General features: G+C 56.5%; 1 protein-coding gene across 1 annotated transcript in view; it reads right to left on the reverse strand.

Moving 5' to 3' along the window:
* The window catches only part of ADAMTS17 (ADAM metallopeptidase with thrombospondin type 1 motif 17), a 268,667-nt gene that overhangs the window by 98,442 nt on the left and 150,581 nt on the right, over nt 1-19,644 (reverse strand). Inside the window, exons 9-10 of the mRNA XM_051822951.2 lie at nt 17,937-18,077; nt 17,053-17,203 (exon numbers count right to left, since the gene is read on the reverse strand). Of these exons, the coding sequence (XP_051678911.2) occupies nt 17,053-17,203; nt 17,937-18,077 (292 nt within the window). The remainder of the gene's footprint in view (nt 1-17,052; nt 17,204-17,936; nt 18,078-19,644) is intronic.

A 19,644-nucleotide genomic window follows, 5' to 3' on the forward strand; every position in this document is an offset into this window, starting at 1 on the left:
CTGGGTCCTGAACAGAGACGCCGCCGGAATGAGACGGATTCTGCTCGCTTCCAAGCAGTGCTGCCAACCCAGGAGTGCTCTCTCCAGCAGGATTTGAAAGCGCTTCCATCCGGGCTTGGAATCGGCTTCATCACTGGCACTCTCATCTCACCCTCCTTCCCTCTTCTCTTTAAGGGTTTGCAAGTGTTTACCAGCTACAACCGTCTTTGCTGTTAGATCTGCCAGAAACTGGGAGGTTTCTGATTCCCCTGCGGTATTTGATAAAGCTCTTTGAGTCAGCACTTCTTCTTTTCCATTGGCCTGTTTTTAGGAACAGGTGGCCAGATATTGAGCCAAGAGATCTGGGGGCTTTGGCTATGAGCACGAGCCAGCACCTCCTGGCTGGGGCTGGGCTCCTCAGGAGCTCTCCCTGATGACCCGATGCAGGACGGGGACCGCGAGATGCACCACTGCTTCCCACACTTGTCTTTGCCAACAGCCACCGCCACACCTCTCTGCTCCTAGTCCAAAGAATGCAGCAGAAATGTCAGGACGCAATCCGTGAGCTTGCTATGAGTCTCAGATGTCTGCCTTTCTCCAGCGTCCTCTCCACTGCCTCCCTGGTGCCCGCTGTGACGGAACAGTTGCCAATACTGGAAAGAACCACATGACGAGGAACTGGGGGCAACCTCTGGCCAACCACCAGCAAGAGACGGAAGCCACTGGTGCAGCCACCTGCAAGGAACTGAGTGCTGCCAACCGCCACCAGGTGAGCTGGCAAAGAGCTGTCTCCAGTTTTGCACCAGGTGCAGCCGGGTGAAAGGCTGAGACGGGATCCAGCCAGCTACGTCCTCCCCCAGCCCACAGAACCTGAGCAGTGACAACGCCGTGACATTTCCAGATACCAGGTTTCGTGGCAATTTGTTGAGGAGAAATAGTTAACACAGATGCATTTCTTACATCCTCCAAATAAACCGAAGAGGAGATCTTCAAAGCTTCCAGAGAATGAAAACGTGGAGGATGAGATGTATGCGAGTGTTTGCAGGGTAACTGCAGGGACAAGGATAAAAGTCTTCTGGAGAGTAAATGAGGGGGGCCGGCGCTGTGGCGTCGTGGGTAAAGCCACCGCCTGCAGTGCCGGCATCCCATACAGGGCGCTGGTTCCCATTCCGGCTGCTCCACTTCCCATCCAGCTCTCTGCTATGGCCTGGGAAAGCAGTAGAAGAGGGCCCAGGTGCTTGGGCCCCTGTGCCCATGTGGGAGACCAGGAAGAAGCTCCTGGCTCCTGGCTCTGGATCAGTGCAGCTCTGGCCGTTGCAGCCAATTGGAGAGTGAACCAGCAGATGGAAGACTGACTTCTCTCTCTCTCTCTCTCTCTCTCTCTCTCTCTCTCTCTCTCTGCCTCTGCCTCTCCTTCTCTCTCTGTGTAACTCTGACTTTCAAATAAAAAAATCTTTTTTTTCTAAAGATGAAATGAGGGTGTTTGGCGCAGCAGTTACGACGCTGCTTGGGATGCCACCTCCATATTGCAGTGCCTGGACTGAATTCCTACTCCACTTCTCATCCAGCTTTCTGCTAATGCACACCCTGGGGGCAGCAGGCGACATGGGAGACCTGGACGGAGCTCAGGCCGCTGGGCAACCTGGCTCAGTCTGGCTGTTGTGGGCATTTGGGGAATAAACCAGAGGATGGAAGAGAGCGCCCCCCCGCTTCTGTCTTTGAAATAAAGGAAAACTTTTAAAGACAAAGGAATGTAAGGTTGAAAAAAAGAGAGAAGAGAAATCCAGAAAATATTGTAAGAGGAGAAAAATTAAGAAGCAATAAAGTCAGAAAGCGTAATGTAAAACATGATAACTGGGACCAAGCAGACTAGAATCTAAAACAGCAGGAAATGAGCTAAACTTGTTTACTAAGACACAGAATCCTTCAGATTAGATCAGAAACTAAAACTCAATTACATGCTAAATAACAAGAAATGGTCAAAACAATGCGATTTCGATAGTAAAAAAAAGTGAGAGCAAAGGAGAAGCTGGACCCCAGCGTCAGCTAAGCCTGAACCCAAAATCCAAAGCATGAGATGAGCTACAGAAGGTCTCCTGCTGGCATAAAGCCATGACTCCCAGCGCGACGCACGGCCAGGAGAGTCTGTGCACCAGACAGCTTAGCGGGCAACCCCAGGAAACAAGGCTTACTTGAGATTTAAGGGGAAATGCAACAAAATTAATAGAGAAATTCAGCTCACCTTTCTCGGTCCAGGTCAAATAAAACGGACAACAACATGCAAGGACACAGAATATCCAAGATCACATTAGCAGAGAGATGATAAACAAAGCTCCACACCCTAAACAAACACAACTTCAATGGACTCAGAACATTCTGAGACTTCATATAACCAGGCAAAGAGGGCTATAGCATGACACATAAAACTAGGAATTGATTTTTTCACAGAAGAAGACCTACAGAATAAATAACCTTACCACCTGGAAATGTAGACATGTTATTTTGAGTATTTCTTGTATGAAAGAGAAAAATCAAGCAAAACCGCAGAGTATGCAGGAAATAACCAAGGTGAACACACGGCGCATCTTGACGCGTAACGTGCCCGAGGGAATGCTGAAACGCCCAGGAAGAAAATAAACAAACTGCCCACTTCAAGAAGTTTGAAATGGAGTAATATAAATATGTACAATAACTGAGTCAATTAGTAGAGATAAAAGGAAATGCGTGTTATTTAGGAAACAAACAAAAAAAACAGAAGGGTTGTTTTTCTTGGAAGGGGGGGGTGACCCAGATAATCACCTGCCAACCTATTCCCGGAGAGGAGAAACCACGAGTAGCAAAGAAGAAGAAGAAAATAACTAAACTGGGGGAAACGCGTTGGATGACCAGTGACCACGTCACTCAGCTCCATCGCTACTGGAGATGAAGTGATTTTCCAGGCGTGCCTACGTTGACAGACCCACTGTCCAGGACCGATTAACACAGAAGACCCAGAGAAGCTGCCTCAGAGCTGCCCTTCTGGACCCGTGGTCCACACGGGCTCCCGGCAGCATTTTTATTATTAGAGACGGATTCTATTTCAGCTTTAAGGAGCAGAGCACCCATGCGCTGCAATGATTTAAGAGCATGAAAAGAAAGGGCGCATTTTCTCCATCCTCTACATTAATATGACACTGATGCCAAACCATCCAAACTCATTTACGAATACTGTTGCAAAGATCTCAAATATAATTCCAACTAATACACTACAGCCAAACAAACTGAACTCTGAATTAGAATACAGCTCAGTACTGGAAGACTGTCTAATCTAATTCAGCATATTAACAACTCAAAGGGGAGAACTCATTTGGTCCTCTGCAAGGATACTGAAAACATTTAATAAAGTTTACACATAATCTCTTATTGAAATTCTTAATAAAATCAGATGCATATAAACAGGTAAGTCTGTAGCTGGACAAAATCTCTCAGCGGGGAGGTTAGAAGCACACCGTGCATCAAAGTCAAGAAGGGACAACAGACAACCTTGACTGCAACTGAAATTTAGATGAGAGGATCAGGTGGGCACATAGAGCCGTCTCACGAGCAAACTCCGTAGTCTAACTAAAACACGTGGGCCATCTCTGACAGAACGGGGCGTAAGATTAACGTACGGGACGGTTTTCCACGGTCTCAATAAAGGCAAATGCCGACCAACTCAAAGACACAGCGGAAGCAGTGACCCCACTGAAACAGGAAGCAATTGCGTCCCGACAGTGCAGCCGGGCTCTGGGCGGCGGCTTCCGGAAACAGCTCCACTGCTCGGCTCCTGCCACCCGCAGGACAAACCTGCACTGAGTTCCCCTGGTTCATCCCAGGCCGTCGTAGGTGTCTGGGAGTGAACTAGCAGGTGGGGTCATTCTCAGTCTCTCCCAGAAAGAAACATGTTTTTTGAAGCCAAAAATATTCTGTAATAATAAAAAGAAACTTGTAAGATCTATATGAGAAAATTTAGAATTCCTGTGGGCGTAGGAACGGATGCAACAGAACTCTGTTCCCCAGTAGGAGACTCCACAGGGTAAGGGTGTACTTTCCCTAAGGTAATCTATGACCGAATGGAATTAAAAATGCCAGCACAATTTAACAATAAACAGGTAGGTTTCTGTTTTTTTTTTTTTTTTTTTTTTTTTTTTTTTTTTTTTTGACAGAGTAGACAGTGAGAGAGAGAGAGACAGAGAGAAAGGTCTTCCTTTGCCGTTGGTTCACCCTCCAATGGCTGCCGCGGCCGGCGCGCTGCAGCCGGAGCACTGCGCTGATCTGATGGCAGGAGCCAGGTACTTATCCTGGTCTCCCATGGGGTGCAGGGCCCAAGGACCTGGGCCATCCTCCACTGCCCTCCCGGGCCACAGCAGAGAGCTGGCCTGGAAGAGGGGCAACTGGGACAGAATCCGGTGCCCTGACCGGGACTAGAACCCGGTGTGCCGGCACCGCAAGGCGGAGGATTAGCCTAGTGAGCGGTGGCGCCGGCCAACAGGTAGGTTCTAAAGATCATATTGAAAAGCAAATGAGGCATAATAATAGTAAAATTGTAAAGAAATGCTTAGTGTATTAAAATATCTTCACTACAGTGAAATACAGTCAGGATGTATATGAGTAGATCAGTGGGGCTAGAAAATCCAGAATATATTTACAAATAAGACATGTAAGAGAGGCCAGTGCTGTGGCACAGTGGGTTAAGCTACCATCTGCAGCGCCGGCATCCCACATGGGTGCCAGTTCACATCCCAGCTGCTCTGTTTCTGATCCAGCTCTCTGCTATGGCCTGAGAAAGCAACAGAAGATGGCCCAAGTGCCTGGGCCCCTGCACCTGAATGGGAGACCTGGAGGAAGCTCCTGGCTCCTGGCTTCAGCCTGACCAAGCTCTGGCCATTGCAGCCATCTTGGGGAGTGGACCAGCAGAAGGGAAGATCTCTCTCTGTGTCTCTTTTCTCTCTCTCTGTAACTCTTATGGATAAATGAACCTCTTTTCTTTAAAAAAAAAAAAAGACATTCAGGAATTTAGTATATTTCAAAAAGGTGTGGGAAAATATGAATTCTTTAGTAACTGGTACGGAATCACCCAACGAACCATCCAGAAACAAAGTGAGCATGGTTCCCTCCTTCACATCTGACACGGAAATAAGTAATTGCTGCATTTAGGATTTAGCCATTAAAATGAAATCATTAGAGTGCTAGGAGAAACTGTGAGAGTTACATTTATACTCCGGGAATGGAAAGACCTTTCTAAGCATGGTAGACAATCCAGAAGCCTTAAAGAGACATACCTTACTCCACACACACCGTTCTGCTAGACATTAAATACCACAAGCAAAGCTAAAAACAAACTGGAACATTTTAAACTCACATTTCAGTGGAGGCTCCAATTTCCTTAATGTATAAAATTCCTAACATACCATTATCAACACAGAGCTGTGAGGATAATGTCAAACTAGTTAACGAATACAATGATACCTGCAGCAGGTGCATCTCTTCAATGCAGACTGGCAAAGCTCAGACAGGCTGGCTGAGAGTGACAGGCGACCACCTCTCTGGGGCATTGTGGCAGCATCTGCCCCCGGCCGCCCACGCACACGACTGTGTCAAGTGCAGACAGGCACAACGAGCCCGTGGGGCCAGAAAGTGAGGCGGTGGCTCCCTCGGTGCAAGGGTGAAGCAGTCATGGGGCGGCAGGGAAGTCGAGGGGACTCTGGGGAGGTGGGGTCCTTGCTGTGCGGCTCACACCTGGGTGCTGCCTACGAGAATGGACGGAGCTGCACACTCACGCTGCGTGGACCTCCCCGTGTGCCTCCTATGAAACCACAAAACTAACGTCTGCCTAAGGACCTCGCGTCCACTCCTGGGATCTACCCTACACGTCATTTGGAGGTTTGCCCTCCAAAGTGCATTTTTGGGGGTGTCACCCTGGGGGTTATTCTTGTGGGTGGGGGCCAAGAATACTAAGGCCCTCAGAGCACGAGATGGTTCCTCCAATGGGGGATGCGGCAGCCCAAAGTGGCGCTGGAGTCCAGGCGGAGAAACCCTGCCACGGGTAAGCTCGGTCACAATGATGCAGGCAGCACGTGTGCACACCCCGTGAGGTGGCCGGCAGCACATGTGCACACCCGTGAGGCCACAGGCAGCACGCGTGCACACCCGTGAGGCCACAGGCAGCACGTGTGCACACCCGTGAGGTCACAGGCAGCACGCGTGCACACCCCGTGAGGTCACAGGCAGCATGCGTGCACACCCGTGATGTCACAGGCAGCACGTGTGCACACCCCGTGAGGTGGCCGGCAGCACATGTGCACATCCCGTGGGGATGCCAGCAGCATGTGTGTATACCCCGTGAGGCCACAGGCAGCACGTGTGTATACCCCGTGAGGCCACAGGCAGCACGCGTGCACACCCGTGAGGCCACAGGCAGCACGCGTGCACACCCGTGAGGCCACAGGCAGCACGCGTGCACACCCGTGAGGCCACAGGCAGCACGCGTGCACACCCGTGAGGCCACAGGCAGCACGCGTGCACACCCGTGAGGCCACAGGCAGCACGCGTGCATACCCCGTGAGGTCACAGGCAGCACGCGTGCACACCCGTGAGGTCACAGGCAGCACGTGTGCACACCCGTGGGGAAGTGCGGCATGAATGCATCCACAGCAAAGCGAGGCCTGGCTTTCACAGGGTAACGCGAAAGCTCCTCTCCCGTGCTCACTGCGCCGGGGCGTCATTCGGGGACCATCAGAGTCATCTCGTCACTGCTCCTGCCAGCTCTGTCCGACTCGCCCTGTTCCATGGATGAGGAAATGGAGGGCAGTGTCTGGCCTGAGTGCAGAGTCCAGGGCCTGCCCCGAGCCCGGAACACAGCCTCTACCCTCGGGTCACTCTGCTCCCCGAGCCGGGCCCCACGCCCCCTTCCCATTTCCTGCATTCTCCGTCGGCCAGGCCAAGCTCACGGCACCCCTGGGCGCTGCTCCCTCCACTGCTCCGCTCCGTGGTTGAGTAGTCTGCGTGCTTTGTGTTCCAGAGTCGCTCCGACGTGGGGACATTCGCACAGACTTTCCTGGTGGAGGACCCCCCCCTCCCCCGTCTGAAAATCCGAAATCCCAAGTGCTCCCATATCTCTAAGAGTCAATGTCAATGCTCACAAGTTCTGGATTCGGGAGCCCTCGGGGTTTGAGGGTTCGGATGAGGGGAGCCGCAGGCCTGTATGTGGAGGTCACTGGCCGGCGGCAGGCTTGGCGGTGGGGAAGTGTGCACAGAGCAGACCGGAAGCAGATCGAGGAGCGGCCACATGAGCTCCTTCAGGGTGGGGGGCCCCACAGGCCCCAGCGCGGCCCTCGAATGCAGCACAAGCACTCGGGCCTTGCCAACAGCAAGAAGTGAGCCTGCTCCCTGGGCCAGCACCTGTCACCTGCCTCCGTTTCAGGCTGGGCCAGAGCCATATGGAGTATGCTTTGCCTCAAGATGCGCTGTGACAAGACAGGAACGCTGTGGAGACACAGGGAGGGCCCCGAGTCCTCACTGGTCGTGCCGCTGCCACTGCGGCGCGTGGTGACCCTGCCAAGGACAGGGCAGGCCACCCCGCTGTCCTTTGTTCTCACAGTCACAGGGCGCCCGCTGAGGCTGTGGGGAGACGCTCTTCCCCAAAGCAATCGAGAAGGGACTGGCCCCGTGAAATCCCTCAAAACCGTGCTGACCACACAAGCCCGAAAGCAGATAAAAAGAACACCACGAGCTGCATGCAAAAGTGCCCACTGCAAACGTTCCACAGCTGCTGCTAGGGTCGGAAGTCTTTCCCCGGGCCGGCGTGCCAGCCCAACTTCTGGAAGGCTCCCCGAGTGCCAGCCTGGTCACTCCTGCCACGACCCTGAGGGTGGCCGGGGCTGCGGCCGGGGTGGGGGCTGCTGGGTGAGGGCGGGGCCCCGGCTCCCTGGCGCTCTCGCCGCACTGGGGACCGGAAGTCAAGGAGAACACGCAGCCTGCGCAGCTCTCCGAGAAGGCAGCATCTACTGTAAACTTCTGGAAAATCCAGGCTCTCTGCTGCCAGAGTCCGGCAGCTTCCAGAGAGGCTGAGCCGAGACGGAGACAGGCACGCCGGCGTCCAGCTCCACCAATGACCACACAGCCCTGTCTGTCTGACACCCAGCCAGGCCCCCGCCCTGGCCAGGCCCACCGGCAGGCAGGGACAGAGCTCATTTAGGCCAGCAGCTGCCAAGCCTGGCGGGGGTAAGGACGCAGAAAATGACACATTCCTGAAACTCACCCTGCCCCCGGGACCTGAAGACAGGGATCTGCACCAGGGCGTGGGAGTGTGCCAGTCTCCGGGGGTGGCTCCAACGACCCACCAGGCTGAGTAGCAATGGGCACCAGCAGAAAGAACCCCATGGATCAGGGTGGAATCTCAACACCCAGAGCTCCTGGGGCCACAGGGATCTCACTCCCACCAAGCTGCCAGGTGCAGATCTCTGGGGCACCTTGGAGAGGAGGGAGACAGGCTGCCTGCCTGGGGACCAGCAGATGGCCTGGAGACAGCAAGTCCCTGGGAGTGACAGGCCCCCAAGCGCAATGTCGAGGATGGCACAGGGAGGACACAGAGAAGGACCTGCTGACCACATGCACAGCCAGCGGGGACCCCTCCTCGCCCACTGGCTCTGGGAACAAGGGGACAGGAAGACGGCCCCCACGGGCGCCCAGTGCATCCTGCAAGCTCCACTTTATTCGCTACGTAACTCTCCTAACAACCCCAGGAGTGCAAACAGAACTGACCGTCCCACTGCGCAGACTAGCAGACAGACCGAGGCAGACAGAAGCCTCGTAGGTCATTCTGGAGAGAGAGGCGGGACGTGACCCGGGGCACCTGGTTCTAGAGCCCGGCTTCCTCATGCTAAGGCCAGTGAGAGCTCAATGGAGAACAAAGGAGGGAATGTTGGCGGAAAAGATCTCCCGATGCCCTCTAGGGCCTGACTGCTCTAGACAAGGGCCCTCCTGAAAGGGCCGGCCCACAGCTTCTGGGCCCCAGAAACACAGCCCACCACTGTCCCTGGGAATGTCGTGGCACGGAGGCACGCCACGCTCGGGGCCACTCAGGACCACTGCGCCCCCCTCCAAGTACTGCCTGCCTTTCTGTGGCAGGCATCCATGCTGGGGCTTGGGGACGGGGACAGTGGAACCAGTGTTAGGAAGCAGGTGGGGTCCGGGGGTCCCTGCAGAGTCCTTCAACAGAGCATCCGGGTACCGGGGTGGGCGTTAAGGACGGGAAAAAGGCCTCTTCCTGTTGGAAGGGGTGGGGTTTCGGGAGGCAGCGGTCAGAGCCAGTACTGCCGGGGCTGCCCCTGTCTTGCTCGGTCTCCAGTAGCAAGGCCGGCCCCGTCCTTTCAGCCAATGGCACCTCCACAGCCCCCCTCCCCGCCACCCCGTTTCACCTGGCAGGGTATCGGAGTCTGAACAGCTTTCAAACCTTGCTACGCCGGTGGACGGGGACAGGAGGAACGTGTAATCATAAAAAAGACGGACTGGGCTAATTGCACAAAGTTCATTCCCCTTTCTAATAAATATTTACCATCTAGTGTTTATAACTTCTATGTTTGGACTTTCTTGAAATGCTCTGTTGAATGAAAAACATCACATTATCATTGGCTAAAAGAGGAGACAGCTCTCTTTGCCAATAACTTCTGCAACAAATGCCAGCTATGGATGCCAATTTTTTAAAAATTTTTTTTGTAGCGCATATTTCCATAGACAGCTCTGGGCCTTAGGGCATGGGGGTTCAGTGGGGATGAGGCGGAGGCCCCCAGGGCCCTCAACGTGAACATGGACCATGTGTTACTTCTCCCTGGTTCCCTGGTATGGGAATATTTCAGGGAGCAGCGACCTGGTTAGCATTTGCAGCCTCGGCTGCTCCCAAAGCAAACGTAGCAATATTTTCCCAAAGTCGTTTGCCCCACACCTCTGGGCGAGGAAATGGTTTTTAATTGGATTGGTTCTAAAACAGCTGTTGCTGGTGAGTGCCAAGAATGAAAGTCCAGCCAGAAGGGAGCTCCGCCTGCAGCCGCCGCCTGGATGACCAACAGCTCAGAGAGAGCTCCCGCGGCGAGCAGGGCCCAGCCTGTCACTCCCCGCGCCCAGCGCCTGGCCATTCCTACCCAGAGGCCTCTGCTATACTCTGAGTATAGTACTTCTAAAATGCATACCATTACCAAGGCAGCGACTCGACTGAAAAGGTTTGCAAATCCCCCCCCCGCCCCCAAGACTGGTAACAGAGTCCTGCACGCGTTTCTCCATTGACACACCACACGACGCCATCTGGCCATGGGTCCAGTGGCCACTGTCATGTGGATGTCAAGGGGAGTGTACACGACACTTTGAGATGGCAGCCTCGACCCTGATGTGGAGAGAAACACCTGGGCCTCCCAGGAGCAGTGACACGCGTGGGAACAGCCAAGAGCGTGGCAGCACACGGCCACACTCAAAACTCACAGAGACTATCGTCACCCAGCAGAGGACAAGAGGTCCTCTTCGTCCTATATTTTTTAAGGATTTATTTATTTATTTGAAAGTCAGAGTTAGAGAGACGGAGAGATGGAGAGGGAGGTCTTCCATCTGCTGGTTCTCTCCCCAGATGGCCAAAACAGCTGGGGTGGGCCAGGCCAAAGCCAGGAACCAGGAGCTTCCTCTAGGTCTCTTATGCAGGTAGCAAGAGCCCAAGCACATGGGCCATCTTCCACTGTTTTTTCCCCAGGCCACAGCAGAGAGCTGGAACGGAAGTGGAGCAGCCAGGACTCGAACCGGCGCCCATATGGGATGCTGGCATCCGCCGGAGAGGCAGCAGCAGAACCAACACTGCCCAGCCCTGCTCATGGGATTAGTGCTGCCCTCAAAGCAAACCCCATCTTGTTCTTCTATCCCCCTTTCCATGCGCCGTATCCCAGAAAAAGAGAACGTTCAACGCCTCACCAACAGTGCATCTCATGGGTTTATTCCCTTGGAAGTGTATGTCCTATTTCATTAGTATTGGTTCTATAATAGGCTTAAAGGTTCCAGAAAGTTTTAAGACAAAAGACCACACACACATCCATATGCGCGAGCACACACACACGCGTGCACACATGCACATACACACGGGCGTGTGTACACACGCGCACACATACATGTACATGCACACACACGTGCGCACACACACACATACACACACACGCACGCACTTTTCCAAGCCGCCCGAGAGCTGTGCAGGGCCGGAGGCCAGCTCAGAGGCCAGCTAGAGAAGTTCTCACCCACACCATCCCCGCAAGAGGAGCCCAGGCCTTGGGGACTGGGACGGCGACCTCAATTCCTTGATGCAAATGCAGCATTCGAGAGGGGGGGGGGCGCTTCCAGATGGGTGGGCTGCCATTCCTTCAGCACACGCGTGTGCGAGCACAGCTGGCTGTCACTCTTCCTCAGCACCCAGCAAGCAGCATGTGTTGCTCGCTTCTCGGAAAGGGGCCGAGAGGGGCTCCGAGGACATCGCTGAGAATTCTGTACCACAATCCCCTCGAGGAGGCACCCAGAGACGCTGTGGGGACTGGCGGGGATGGGACAGGTGGGGTTGTCCACCTGAAGATACAGGTCAAAGCCAAGGTGACCTGCACCTGAAGCCTCGGCTGCTCCCAAAGCAAATGTAGCAATTGGCCACGTGGCCAGAGCTGAGCCGATCCGAAGCCAGAAGCCAAGAGCCTCTTCCAGGTCTCCCATGCGGGTGCAGGGGTCCAAGGACTTGGGCCATCTTCCTCTGCTTTCCCAGGCCGTAGCAGAGAGCTGGATCAGAAGTGGAGCAGCTGGGACTCGAACTGGAGCCCATATGGGATGCTGGCACTGCAGGTGGCAGCTTTACCTGCTACACCACAGTGCCGACCCCAACCATCTTACAGATGCATGAAGGGGACCCGCTTTGTGGTGCAGTGGGTGAAGCCGCTGCTTGTGACGCAGCCATCCCTGAGCAGAGTACCAGTCCCTGTCCCGGCTGCTCGGCTTCTGAGTCTGCTTCCCGCTAAAGCACCGGCGAAGGCAGAGGACGACGGTCCTCATCCTCGGACGCCTGCCACCCACTGTGATGGAGTTCTGGGCCCCAGGCTATGGCAGCTGCCTGGCGAGTGAGTCAGCAGATGGAAGCACCACCTTTCTCCCTCTCCCTCTCTCTCTCGGTCACTCTTTCAAAGAGATAAATATTTCTAAGAGAGACATGTAGAGAGAGCTCAAGGTAGGTCTGTTTACGCAGGTAGGCACCAGTCCAGGACTCCTCATCCTTTGTGCAGATCCACGTTTCCACCCACACCAGTCTCCTGCCGAAGACTTTCTTGGTAACAATATGGTATAGGCCTGCTGGAAACCAATTTTTTCAGCTTTGGCACAACAGAAAAACCAAATTCTTATGCATTTACTTTCAAATGTTTCATTTCTTTATCAGAGAGGCACAGAGAAAGACAGAAAGCAGCGAGCACCCATCTGTGGGTTAACCTCCAACTGCACACCACGGCTGGGGCTGAGCTGAGGCTGGGAGCCCGGAACTTCTCCCCTGTGGGTGGCAGGAGCCCAATCACTTGAGCCGCCACTGCCCCGGGGTCCAGGCTGGCAGGAAGGTGGGGTCAGGAGCTGCCGCCAGCATCAAGGCCAGGCAGGCTGTGGTGGACACAGGCAGCTGAAGCGCCAGGCCCACCCTTGGCCCCCACACTTACCTTTGAGCCATATTCCTGCTGGGTGAACAGCTGTAGCCTGGTCGCCTTTTCTTCCCTCCGCGCCTTAAATGGCCTTGCCCTGTACTGCTTCCAGCGAGAAGTCCGCTCTGTCTCTAACAACCCGTCTTCTTGCTCCCTGTTCAGGCTTTCTCCCCAGAGCTGCTTGCAACCGTGCCGTCATGGTGATGATGAGCGTTGGCCTGCGTTTCCTCACGGGGGCTGATGAGAGTTCTTGGATCTGTGGTCTCACAGTTTCCACCGAATGCAGAAATTTCTCAGTCCTTTTTTCAAGTATTTTTCCAACCCCCCCCCCCCCCGGTCAGCCCCCAGATCACTAATTCTGTACTGCTCGTTCGTTCTTCGCTCTCTCCATATGTCACCTTGGATAGCTTTCTCTTTGCCTTCATAAGCCTTCTCTGCTGCGATGTCAGGTTTGGCATCAGTCCTATCTAGGGTATCTTTCATGCAAGAAACTGCCGTTTTCCTTCCTGGGAGTTCTGTACGGAGATGGAGACACACACACACACACACACACACACACACACACACACACCCCTATCTTTGTGTCACTGTCTGCATGATCTCTTCTTCCGCTACCCTCTCGAACCTGGCACGTGGCTATAACTACTCTCTGAATGTCCTCAGCACTAATTCTCTCTTGGGGCTTTGGGAGACCTGGAGCCAGACGTGTGTGTTCTAGGCCTGCCGAGTGCTGAGCAGTCGTCTGCGTCCGCACACACTTCGCAGCTTTGTCCCAGGACCGTGGTGAGTCCCCGGCAGCACTCTGATCCTCGCAGACCTTGCTCTCAGGCTTGGTTAGCTGGGACCTGACCAGCACTGGGTGCAGAGAAGCCAAGCCCTGTGAACCCCACTGGTGCCACGCCAGCTCCGTGGGGCTGTCCTCTGACCCTTCCAGGCGATTCCTCCCCTGCTGCAGGCACTTCGCTCACTCCTAGGTGACCGCGAGGTTGGATCTTCGCGGGGGACCCTCTGCAGATCTCTGTGCAGCTCTTTCTTCCATGGTGCTGTTCCCTGTGAGCCCTGCCTGCCTCAGTTTCCCTGGATGACCAGCTCTGTCGCCTTATCTAAAGAAGCCCACTGCCTCTCTGTGGTGCTCCCCAAGGCCCACACAGCCGTGGGCTCACCTGCCCCCTCTCCGCCTCTGCAGAACCACGCAGCTTGCTGGACAGGGTCCTGCAAAATCCCCACTTCATGTATTTCACTGCTTTTTGGTTGCTTCCGACAGGAGGGTAAATCCGAAGCCCATGATCTCATTGACCTGAAAGCCGAAATTGGGCCCAGGCGTAAACGCCACTGAGGACCACGCCCCTTCATCACAGGATCCCACCGCAACCGTCAAGAGTGAGAGCGAGGACCACGGCTGGAAAGATCAGGGACGGCACTCAGGGGAGAGAGCGCTCTGATCAGCGCTGGGAGTCTCTGGCTGCAGACGACGCCGAGGTTCAGCTGCAGCCGAACACCACAGTGGCAGGCGCCGAGGCTAAGCACTGCTGACCTTGGGGAAGCGCAGATACTTTCGCCCCCGTCACAGACGGGAATGAGAGTGACCTGGGCAGGCGACGGGTCCTAGGCGTCAGCACTTGACACGGGGCAACTCCCCGGGAGCTTACCAAGGACATCAAGGCTGAGAGAACGAGAAGCGACCACCGGGCAGCAGCCCTGGGCCTTCACGGCACTGCCTAGAACAGAAGGAGCCACAGGAGCCGTTGGCATGGCCCCTGCAGGACGTGTGACCAAGTCCTACCGTCATTCTGGGGAGCCGGATGCAGAACCGTGGAGTGAGCCTTGGGGAGTGGCGCGGGGCTGCCTCAAAATGCCGGAGGAAAAATGGAATTAGCAGATAAGTTCACTTCTGTGCAAAAACTTTTTAAATCCATGTGTAGTTTTTCCTAAGTTCATGGAAAGGCATATGATGAAAAAGCTATGCACAGGTTGCAAAAAATTCAAAATAAACCTATCTGTTCATTTCCCACAAACATTCTGAAATTCCCCCGTGCATTACCCAGGAAGGTCTCCAGCGTTTTCTCCACTCTGAGCTTGTCCACAGGTTCCTCTGTGGGAGTGTGAAGCCAATAAGAAGGACCCAAGAGTTGGCTGTGGGGTCATGGCCGGGTCCCATGACGACAACCATGTTCAGCACCCACAGCAGGCCAGGCACTGCTCGCTGCACTGGGGAACCCTGAGAGCAGCAGAGACGGCTTCCCCCAGAGGTTTGTAACCGAGGAGGGGAGATCATCACGCCCAGGATCATAGCAACACGCAAATGCCAGAGATGCTGCAAGGTGCCACGTGCCCGAAGGCTGGAGACCCGGGTGCTGCAGGGGTGGAGGGCGGGTGGTCATCTTCAACACAGTGGCCCAGGCAGGCCCCCCTGAGGAAACAGAACTCAACACACGTGAGGGAGGCCATCACATGGAGAAGTGACCACAGAGCCAGCAGACGCCAGTGCGCGTCCCTGCTGGGAGTGGCCAGGCGGGCTCCAGGAAGACCCTGGAGGCCAGCAGGGCAGAAACAGAGGGAGGGCAGGGGCCCGAAGAGCAGGCTGGGGCAGCAGATCCCAGCGTCGGGAGATGATGCCATAGAGCAGAGAGCCGCACTGGCCACGCCCATCCTCCGCGGAAACACTGACCCAGGAAGGGGCCAAGGCGCACCCCTGCGAAACGCAAGCCCTGGAGCCCTGCAGGGTGGCACTGTCTGGACCCTACTGGAGGCAGAGCATCTGTCCCAGGAGGCAGAGGCCGCAGCTCCTCGGCTCTCAAGGGGGCCCAGGCAGGCGTCTGATGCTCCGCCTCCCCCATCCCCAGGGTAGGGGAAGAGCTGGGAGTGACACATTCACCCCATCAGGCTCTAGGTCCAAGGGAAGTGACGCGAGCCTTGCACGTGGGGTCACCACCATCAGCCAGCTGTCCTGGGGGCCGTCGCAGTGACTGCCATGTCTCTCCCCTAACCTGATCACCAGCTAGCTCAGGGCAGGACGCTGCCAAGGACGGCGTTTCATTACTGGTAAACTCCCAAGGAGCCCGGGAAAGCAGCCGCAGTTCCTGGGAGCTGGGGGCAGATGCCCAGCCTCATGGTCACTCACAAGCGCGCGATGTCACCAGACACAGATCTGGGCTGGGGCTTCCAGGAAGCAGCTGACCTTGAACCGAAGGGATGCTAACGAAAGTTCACACAACATGGGGCGGGGGGGCGCCCTTCTTCCCTTCCCTCAGTAACAGACGCATGGGGTCCACCGCCCAGCCCATGGGAATCCTGGCCTGCTACTTAGTCTCTTTGAACCTCTGTTTTTACACCTGTTAAAATGGAGTTAAAAGCCGCTGGTCTGGGGGCTGCAGGCAGGGCTTCACGGCACAGGGCGGGCAGGGTCCAGCCTGGGCAGTGGGGAGCCCCCATACGTGCATCTCCCCCTGTCCCTACTCCCCAGTCTCCCGGTTCCTGGAGGGGAAAATGACCCTCGCTGGCATGGAAGAGCCTGCCCAGCTCCACGCCATCAGTCCTGCCCCGCGGGGAGGGCTCCCTGCTGGGCACGTGACACAGCATCACCTCCATGGAGATGTCCCCTGCCCATGGGTGCGACTGCACACACACACACACAGACACACAGGTACGCATGCATGTGTGGCCATCTGTGTGTCTGTGCATGTGAACGCCTGTGTGTGCACACGTGCGTGGGCGTGTGCATTTGTGCAGGTGCTGCGTGTGAATGCCACTGCCTCCTGCCGAAGCCAGGCCCGCGGAGGCCCAGCCAGGCCCGCGGAGGCTCAGTCAGGCCCGCGGAGGCCCAGCCAGGCCCGCGGAGGCCCAGCCAGGCCCGCGGAGGCCCAGCCAGGCCCGCGGAGGCTCAGTCAGGCCCGCGGAGGCCCAGCCAGGCCCGCGGAGGCCCAGTCAGGCCCGCGGAGGCCCAGCCAGGCCCGCGGAGGCCCAGTCAGGCCCGCGGAGGCTCAGCCAGGCCCGCGGAGGCCCAGCCAGGCCCGCGGAGGCTCAGTCAGGCCCGCGGAGGCCCAGCCAGGCCCGCGGAGGCCCAGCCAGGCCCGCGGAGGCCCAGCCAGGCCCGCGGAGGCCCAGCCAGGCCCGCGGAGGCGCAGCCAGGCCCGCGGAGGCCCAGCCAGGCCCGCGGAGGCCCAGTCAGGCCCGCGGAGGCCCAGCCAGGCCCGCGGAGGCCCAGTCAGGCCCGCGGAGGCTCAGCCAGGCCCGCGGAGGCCCAGCCAGGCCCGCGGAGGCTCAGTCAGGCCCGCGGAGGCCCAGCCAGGCCCGCGGAGGCCCAGCCAGGCCCGCGGAGGCCCAGCCAGGCCCAGGCCCTCTCCCAAGCCCTCCCGGGGCTGCTCACCTCCATGTTCCTGCAGAAGGTGGCGTTGGTGCCGAACAGGATCTGGCACTGCTCATTGGCGCTGTAGTGCATGCCGGGCAGCTTGTGGGGCAGGCGCACAGCGTGCTGGCTCCTCGGGTCCGTGACCAGCAGACAGGCGCTGACTTTGGATCTGAAACAGCCAAGGGACAAGCCGACTCGCGTGCGTACCAGTCGGGATTTTGTGCCGACTTGCCAGTCCTGGAGCAGCACGCGCCTCTGAATCATGTATGGGAAAAGGACCCAGGCGCTCGGACGTGAGCAGAGGAAGCACCCATGTTGTCGGGCTGACCTCCCGTGCAAAGTGAAACAATACCAAGAGCTGACAGCGTCCGAGCAGGACTCCGGGCTCCCAGACACCCGGTGGGGGGCAGAAGCACGAGAACTGACGAGCGCGTTCACTCCTGAGCCTGTTGGCCACTAACTCTGAGGCTGACACTAAGGGACTCGGGTGGCCCGTGGGGACAGACCCCGACAAGGGTCTGAAACCGACAGTCAACTCCACGGAAGCCTGTGGACAGAATGGCATGGACACCTTCTGGGGCACCCCTCCACCAGAGCTCGGCTGCAGGGCAGCCTGGGGCGCCTCTGGGGCGGCGTGTGCTCCCGGATGTAGGCTGCAGAGAAACGAACCCGGGTTCTTCCCGAGACAGCACCACAGGGCGGACTGTGATCAATCATTTAGACGGAAGGGGAGCCCAAGGAGACGCCAGGCCCGGGGCGGTGGTGGCACCCACGGCCTCTTCAGGGCCAGCTGAGAACTGGACAGGAGCCTCCGCTCTCCCTCTCACACTTGGCCGGAGTCGCCTGACTTCTCGGGCGGTGACCCCTGCAGTGCTGGCTGCACCACATGACTCAGGACTTACCTGAGGAAGTTTTCCAGGTCCTCGCGACTGCAGGGAGACCAGGAGAGGTCGCTGGGGTTGCGGCCTTTCACCCACTCCCCAGACATGACGTGGGAGCGGCCGGCGCAGGACGTGTGCTCGTCGTCATGGTTCATGCCCAAGCTGTTGGGAGGAGAAAACAGGTGCGCTTCAGCCACAAGTTCAAGGTCACAGGTCCCGGAGTTCAGGCCTTCGACACCAAAGGCGAGTGGGATTGGCGCTTGTCCTCTTGGGGCAGACGGAGGCCCAAGGTTTGGCTCAGGTCCATTCAGCAAACAGCTGGGACCTTACACTCATTCCACTGGAGGCTGGTGCTTCCGTTTGCTTCCTAACACGCAATGCTCCTTACGGGGAAGAAACTGTGCTAAGGGCCGGGGGTGGGGTGGGGTGGGGGGACTGTCCAAGACCAGGACTTACAGAATCCGGAGGGGCCAGTGCTGTGGTGTAGCAGCTTAAACCGCCAACCGCTGTGCCGGCATTCCATATGGGTGCCGGTTCCTGTCCTGGCCGCTCCACTTCCCACCCAGCTCCCTGCTAATGCACTTGGGAAGAGCAGCAGAAGATGGCCCAAGTGTTTGGGCCCCTGCCGCCCACATGGAGACCCAGAAGCAGCTCCTGGCTTCAGCCTGGCCCAGCGTTGACCACTGCAGTGGGGAGTGAACCAGTAGATGAAAATTTCTCTTTCTCTATAACTCTTTCAAATAAATAAATAAATCTTGGAAAAAAAAAAAAAAAGAACGTGATGGAGGTCGTTTCTTCAGTCACGCAAAGTGGTGGCTTTTTGGTCTTCATCACTGCACCTGCCACCTCCCCTGCCCCACTGTCCCTGAGAGGCACCAGGCTGCCGTCCAGGCTCAGGTGGCTGAGCGCCGTGCAGCTCACGCCACTGCTGGGTGCTGAGTCCAGGACAGAGTCCCAGTGTGCATAAGGACTCCTGTTCTTTGTCAATGATCCCCGGGGCTGGAGGAGAAGCAGGCTCATTCACTCACTCACTCATTCATTCATTCCAAAAGTTTTTCAGCTGTTTCCCATGCACCGGGTACCAGTGCAGAAGACAGAGGGGTGCACGGGACAGCATCGCAGGCCGGGCGATGAGAAGCCAGACGCAGCTCACCACTGAAGGCGCTGCAGGTGCGGTGCCAGAGCCAAGCCCTCCCGTTCCTCCTCACAGGTCTCTGGCCATCTTCCACCAACTCCCTGCCTAGTGCTTGGTGCTGACGCCACCCCAAGATGGGCCTGTTGGCCACTTACTGGTCCCCGCTGTCTTCCACCTGCCTACCTTGTGGGAAGAGCTCCCCTGGGCTAAGCTGACACCGGGTGGCACGAATGCACTCGGGGGAGGGCCCAGCAGGGTCCCCTCGCCTGCCAAGGGCCCGCTTGCTGAGGGCCAGCTGTATTTACCCTTCAGCCTACCAGTGCCAGGGGTCCTGTAATCCATGCACGTGGATACCTGCTGGGTTAACCGATAAAGAGCAAAGGGGTTGTTTTCAAGAAAACGATTTTAGCTAATAGCTAAAACAGACTGCTGACAAAGTGCATCTGGGCAAGACGGCCTGTAAAAGATGAGGGACGAGTCATAAAAATCTGCTCCCAGAGGGTCCCTATATAGACAGACAGACAGACACACACACACACACATGAAACTCAGTTCAAACTCCTATCACAGGTGTGTTCTGTGTGAAGAAGGTGG

Source organism: Oryctolagus cuniculus, chromosome 12, assembly GCF_964237555.1.
Source record: "Oryctolagus cuniculus chromosome 12, mOryCun1.1, whole genome shotgun sequence".
In the NCBI taxonomy this organism is placed as follows: domain Eukaryota; kingdom Metazoa; phylum Chordata; class Mammalia; order Lagomorpha; family Leporidae; genus Oryctolagus; species Oryctolagus cuniculus.